The 7,182-nt window shown below is 49.5% G+C and overlaps 1 protein-coding gene across 1 annotated transcript in view; it reads left to right on the top strand.

Annotated features, from left to right (window-relative positions):
• The first annotated feature begins 690 nt into the window (after positions 1-690).
• The window catches only part of TFAP2D (transcription factor AP-2 delta), an 86,266-nt gene continuing 79,774 nt past the window's right edge, over positions 691-7,182 (top strand). Inside the window, exons 1-2 of the mRNA XM_085609140.1 lie at positions 691-866; positions 3,183-3,680. Of these exons, the coding sequence (XP_085465266.1) occupies positions 828-866; positions 3,183-3,680 (537 nt within the window). The 5' untranslated portion in view covers positions 691-827. The remainder of the gene's footprint in view (positions 867-3,182; positions 3,681-7,182) is intronic.

Genomic DNA, 7,182 nt, shown 5'->3' with positions numbered 1-7,182 from the left:
GGAATTCGATGTGAAATACATGATTTGTTAATGTCGATTTCAGATCAAAGGATGCGCCCGTCAATCGCCTCTTAATCGTAACAAACAATGCATTGTTTTTCTGTTATCCTTTACAAAAAGAGTGAAAACCTTATCGAACTAAGGAAAACAAAACGAAAATGTTGCTAAAATAGACAGAATCGCACGGAGCAGGGTGTCCAAAATGCAAAAATAACCATAAATCGAAAGAAAATAACACATTTATCTGAAATCCCATTCGCTAAATCTCGCTCGTTCTTTCTATGTGTAGGGAATATGCAGAAACACGAAAAAATGAAAAATAATTATCCAGATCTGTTTAAATAGCCCTTCGCAGGCATTATCCCCGTATAAGGAGGAAGAAGGCGCGGTGGCGTTTGGGGAAAAAGCGGATAAAAATGTTGAAAGGCGGGCGAGTCCCTTATTAGGCGAAGATACAATATTTATTCCGGGTCTCCTGGGATGCTGCGTTTCCGTCCATTGTCCTCCCCGTTCTCCGCGCTGATGCCTAATTTTCAAAACTTCGGTATTGCCAAGGGACCTACGACATCAGCCGAAGAAATACCCTGCAAGTACAAAATCGGATCGAGGGAGCCGCTCGTGTGCAGAGGGGAGACTTCGTTTCCTGCAGAATTTTTTTTTTTCTTCCGAGGAGTGCAAGGAAAGGACACGGCCAGGCACCGGGCGCCCGCGCGCGATCCCGTTAAAATATAACAAGTTTGGATTTTGGGGGGCTGAGCGGCTGCGACGGAAGAATAAACTGCTTTGAAGGGAGGAAGAGATTTTAAAAACAAAAACAAAAGCGAACAATGTCCACCACCTTCCCCGGACTCGTTCACGACACAGAGGTACCTCTTTACGCGCCGTGCCCTTTTATTCCAAGTATTTTTAATCCGCAGAAACCGTTATGTTTTAATTCTAATCCGTCTCGTGGAAGATCTGGGGGGTGGCTCGTTGGGACATCTGTCGCCGGCGGCGGGCACCCCTGGCTGTACAACAGTTGCTGCGACGAAGGATTGTATCATATTTTGAGTCTGTTGTGAGCAGGGGATGGGGGCATGCATCCCTTAGGGCGGACGGATGGGGTTTTATAGCAAGGAATCTGGTACCCAGACGGCTGCCTTTCAGCCAAAGATGCCTCCGTGCGGGATCCTGGCGTGGTGATAAATTGATTTATGGGGAGTGCGATGTGTGCCGCGAAGCCGTCTTAGAGGCTACTGATATTAAAAAGCCAAAGACAGGATTCGTGATTTGTTTGCATTAGTTTGGAAATGTTGCATGGATTTGCTTCCTTCAAGGAATAACTTCACATGAATGTTTCCCCCGGAGGTGGGTGCTTTGGAAGGCTGTTGCTTGGCTTCGTTCACAGAAGTATTTTAGGTGGTTACCCTTAACTGTGTGTGTTTTTGAGACTGTGCTGCGTTTCTCTGCATTTTGTGTCAGAAAAAGCCCCGAGGCGTGCCCTGCGGGTGGGAGGGCATGCCGTAGTTACTGCGAGGCGAGGAGAGGTGGTTGCATCGGCCGTTTAATGCCTTGTCTTGGCAGACGTGGCACCTGTCTGTATGCGGTGTCTGGGTGCGCTCCGGCCGGTCATGCGTCCCTTGGCTGCCACCCTTTACTACACAAAAGCTTTCCCAGGTGTGATATCCCGGCAGATGACCAGCCAGGGACTTATAACTTTAATTTATCGAAGAAAACGTGTTTACAAAGTCGTGTGTGGTTGTGTTTGTCTTGCTGCGCGCGTTTGTGTGGCATTCACAGGGTTGGCCTGGTGGCAGAGGACGGGAGTATGAGCGAGTCTTGTCTGGTATGTGCCGCGGGGCGAGTGACGTTGTTTTACCTGGGGTTGTTAACCAAACGCAAACCAAACCCTTTTTCGGAGACCACTGAACATTTATACCAATGTGTGTGTGTATTCCTGTCGCGTGTTTCCGACCAATGCATTGGCCTCCCTCATACCTGATACCTCATACTGAGATGTGATGTGTGTGACTTTGCCTTGTGTTTCAGTTAGGTGCATTAGTCCCCGTTGCGATCTGTGTGTAAATCTGTGTGGCCCAGTATAGCGTGTTTTCGTTCTCTCTGAAAGAGTTTGGGTTTGTCACTGTGTTGCGCCTCAGAGAGGTGCATAAGTCCGTAGTGTGATGTGTGTATCTCTTCGTTGACGGTGTGCGTCACTATGCTGTGTCTCGCAGAGGCGCATGCGTCTTCCCTGTGATGTGGGTGTGTGTCTGTGCGCGTGTGACTTTGCTGTGTCTCGCACAGGTGCATGCATATTGGCTATGGTGTGAGTGTGTCACTTTGTTGTGTCTCAGACAGGTGCATGCGTCCTCCTTGTGATGTGTGTGTGTGTTTGTCATTTTGCTGTGTTACAGACACGTGCATGACTGTACTTTGCGATGTGTGTGTGGTGCGTTTTGTCTCAGACAGGTGCATGAGTCCTCCTTGTGATGTGTGTGTCACTTTGCTGTGTTCCATACGGGTGCTTACATTAGCCTTTCGATGGGCGTTTGTGCCATCTTGCTATGTCTCATGCGCATGCTTCTTCCTTTGGTATGTGTGTGTCAAATTGATGTGTCTTAGGCAGGTGCATGACCCCTCCTTGTAATGTGTCTGTGAGTGGTTGTCATTTTGCTGCATCTCAGACTAGTGCATGACTAATTTGTGCTGTCTTGGTGCATGCCTCTTCCTTATGATGTGTGTGTGACTTTGCAGTGTTTCATACCGGTGCATAGGTCTCCCGTGTGATGTGTGTGTGTGAGAGTCGTTGTGTTGTGTCTGAGACAGATGATTGCATCCTCCTTGATGTGTCATTTTGCTGTGTGTCACACAGGTGCATGCATCTTCCTTATGATAAGTGTGCCAGCCACTTTGCTGTGTTTCATACAGGTGCATGTCTCCCTTCTGATGTGCGTGTGTGTAAGTATGCATTCTTCTTATGTGTGTGCCACTTTGCTGTGCCTCGAACAGCTCTCTCCTCGTCCCTCCATCCTGTGCTGCCTCCTCGTCAGGTCTGCCTTCCAGCAGGAGGACATGAACATCAGAGTCCTGTTTGTTGGGTGCTAGAGGGCTTGGGATCCGCTGTCTTGTTCTAGGCGCTTTGTTGTGTCAGGGTGCGGGGACGTGCACGCTTCTTTTTAAGCTCCTGCTTGCTTCCCCCGCAGATACGTCACGACGGATCAAACAGCTACCGCCTGATGCAGCTGGGGTGCCTGGAGTCCGTGGCCAATTCCACCGTCGCCTACTCGTCCACCTCCCCGCTCGCCTACTCGGCGGCGGGCACCGAGTTCGCCTCGCCCTACTTCTCGGCCAACCACCAGTACACGCCGCTGCACCACCAGTCCTTCCACTACGAGTTCCAGCACGGCCACCCCGGGGTGAACCCCGAGGCCTACTCGCTGAACTCGCTGCACCACTCGCAGCAGTACTACCACCAGCAGATCCACCACGGCGAGCCCGACTTCCTGAACCTGCAGCATGCGCGCGCGCTCAAGTCCTCGTGCCTGGACGAGCAGCGGCGCGAGCTGGGCTGCCTGGAGGCCTACCGCCGCCACGACCTGTCGCTGGTCAGCCACGGCTCGCAGTACGGCATGCACCCGGACCAGAGGCTGCTGCCGGGGGGCGGCCTGGGCCTGGCGGGCTCCGGGGCCGACGAGCTGCAGGTAAATGTGGCGCAGAGAGAGGCCCCACGCGCTGCATGTTATGGTATGGAGGCAGGGAGCATGAACATTCTGAGGCATGAAACACGGCGCACAGGTGTGGGCAGTGAAACAGTGTTGGGGGTTTGTGGCACGGAAGTGAATCAGAGGGGAAAGGTGAAAGGGTCAGTGAAAGAGTCCACGAGCAGAAGTGAAACAGAGTACAAGGGGGAAGTGCAACACAGTGGAAGGGGGCAGTGAAATAGTGCAAGGTGGCAGTGACGCGCAAGTGAATCAGAGCACACGGGTAGGAATGAAAAAGTATAAGGTAAGGCAGTGAAACTGCAAGGGCCAGTGAACTGAAGTCCACGAGCAGAAGTGAATCGGAGCACAAAGGGGGGAATGAAGTGTGAGTGGGGGTAGTGAAACAGTACAAGGGGTAGTGAAATAGAGATCATTCTTGAGCAGACGTGGAAGAGAGCACAACGGGGGAGTAAAAAGTGCAAGGGCGCAGGGAAAATACAGGTCTCAGTCTGTCACAGTGAAACAGACGCAAGTAGAAACAATAAAACGCGAGGAATAAGCAATTACCCGAGTAAAATACAATGGAGATCAGAAGAAACAAAAGTAAAACAGAGAGCACATATCTGGCTGGTAAGCCATGCAAGTCAGATCAGTGAAATGCAGAGCATCAGCAGGATGAGTGAAACAAAGTGCACATGCAGGTCCAGTCACACACACACAGCGCAGACAGGTGCAGTGAAACAGATCAAGTACCAGAAAAGCGAAAAAGCGTGCAGGGGCAGTGAAATATCACAAGGAGATGTTGAACAAAGTACATAAGCAGGGTATTGAAACGGAAATCACGCCCAGTGGCAGAGAACATGAGGACACAATCAGGCAAATCACATAGCACGCGTAGGGCCAAAAAACAGAGGTACACCCAGTGGAAGTAAAACACACCATAAGCAGGACAACGAACACAAGCAGAAGGAGCAAATCAGAGAGCACAGGCCAGGTTCGTGAAACACAATACAAGTATTGGCAGGGAAACTGAGGTTCACAAGTTGGAGAACTGAAAGAGAGTGCAGAGGCAGGGTCGGTAAAAGAAAGAGCACAGCCATGGATCCTGAAACAGATTACAAGTCTTGGCAGTGAAACTGGTGTCAGAAGCTGTAAAGCAGGGAGCACAGGCATGGACCGTCAAACAGAGAGCAAGCATTGGCAGTGAAACTGGCTGGAGAAGTGAAAGTGCAGGGGCAGAGTGGGTTAAAGAGAGAGCACATGCAGGTGTGGCGAAACAGAGATCACAGGTTTGGATGATAGAACAGGCAGAACATATGAGGACAGTGAGGATGAGAGAGAGCACAAGCATGAGCAGAAGAAATAGCATATTCAGTGGAATTGAAAAAGAACACAGACAAGGGCAGTGGAACAGAACACAGACATAAGTGAAATAGCACAAGCAGGAGAAGAGAAGTAGAAAGCACGGTTAGTGGCAGCAAAAAGAACACATGTATTGGCAGTGAAAGAGAGAGCACCTTTACAGACAGTGAAGTAAAGAACACACACAGGGCGGAGAATAAGAATACTTTGTGGTGGACAGTGAAATAAAGAGGCTAAACGGGCCAGTGAAACAGGACACAAGTGGGAGAATTGTGACAGATTAATAGGCAAGATCAGTGAAACACAAAACAATCTAGGGCAGTGAAACAGAATAGTCAAATGTATCGGGAGAGAAACCAGACACAGGCAGTGAACCAGAGAGCAAGAGGTGTGACTAGAAAGCACTGGCAAAGGTGATAAACACATGGCACGGGCAAGAGGCAGTGGTTCAGAAAGCTCATGTAAGAGGGGGCAGTGAAACACAGAACAAGGAAGTGAAATAGATTGCACGGTAGTGGCTGCAGGACAGAGGAAGAAGTCGTGAAATAAATTGCACAGGGAGAGGCAGTGGGACACAGAGCACTGCCTGGGCAGGAGTGCATAAAGAGCACTGGCAATGAACGTGAAACATAGGACACTGGCAGGGGCAGTGAGACACATGGAGGGGCGGAGGAAAATTGGGCACAGGAAGCGGAAGTGAAATAGACTGCACGGGCAGGGCTAGTGGCTCGCAGGGCAAGGAAGTGACAGAGAGCACACAGGTAAGGAGGTATAACCGATTGCACAAGCAGGGATAGTGAAACGCTTGACACTGTCAGGGCAGTGCAGCAGAGAGGACAGGCAGTATGGCGGTGAAGAACACAGGGGACGGGAGACACAGCACAGGCAGGGGCAGTGAAACAAACGGCTCAGGCAGTGGAGTACGCCAGAGAGCCCATGAAGGGAGGTGAAATAGATTGCATGGGCAGGGGCAGTGAACCACTTGGCGCAGAGAAGGTCAGGGGAGAAGCACGGGCTGGCCAGCTGCAGCACCCGGTTTCATGCAGACGAATGTGCAGGCCAGGCTCAGCCTGTGTGGAGGGCACTCACCAAACAGATATAGTTTCGATCTACCGCGTTTAATTAATATTCAAGACAATATCACACAAGGGCTTTTCATGCCAGACTTATACACATGCATAGTACCCACATATGAGGGTTGATAGTATAAAATCAGAGACCTTCTTTCGTCACGGAGAGTTACACTGCATCATTTAGTGAACAATAAGGCCTCTTTCAACACGTTTCCTTTATTAATAGGCCTTTCGCAGAAGTCTTAAAAGGAAAATATCTGAATATATAGGTTAATACCTAGCATGCATGATATAGAAAGATTTATATATAACATATACGTTGTCACATGAAAACAGAAGAGTCTGTATACTCCAACACGCATTTGTTTACCCTATATAGGGAAGTATACATGTGTTTATAGGTGTATATAATGTGCACACATAGAAGAGAGGTGTGTGTGTATATATACTCACCCATGTGTATGTGAGATATATACTTGCGGGTGCATATATATATATGTGTGTGTGTCTATACGTATATATAATAAATACATACATATGTGTGTGTGAACAATACATAAATCCCATACTCATGCATACAGACCCATGAAATTAAGTCTGCATGTAGACTTACTTGCATGTTTATGTTTAAAGTATATCAAACACTCGTGTAAACACACACTCGCAGTCGCGCACACACACACACATTGAACACTCACGCATTTCCCCACAACAGAATGCAATCCCAGATAAGAAACACAAAGTACCTTCGCTGTGTATCTCGTGTATTCACAAAAGGTACTATAACCCCCTCTTTAAAGCCGCTCCACTGTGGCCGTGCAAGGCAGGTACGGCCCTGGCCGGCCATCAAACCAGAGAGGAGACACACTGGAACACAACTCGCAAGAGAAGAGCAAAACTTCCGCCGCACGCCGGAGCGCGCGAGGTCAAAGGCGCGGCGCCGTAAACGTGACTTTCTAAACTTGACGGCAGATTCCGCGCTCAGACGCTGCGGGCGCCCGGCTCCGGCGCGGACCCCTTATGTCGAAAACCCGAGAGAAAGGGGTAAAAGAAAAAGAGCCGGCCAT

Source organism: Triturus cristatus, chromosome 6 (assembly GCF_964204655.1).
Source record: "Triturus cristatus chromosome 6, aTriCri1.1, whole genome shotgun sequence".
NCBI classification, from domain to species: Eukaryota; Metazoa; Chordata; class Amphibia; order Caudata; family Salamandridae; genus Triturus; species Triturus cristatus.
This window is presented reverse-complemented; position numbering and strand designations above follow the sequence as displayed.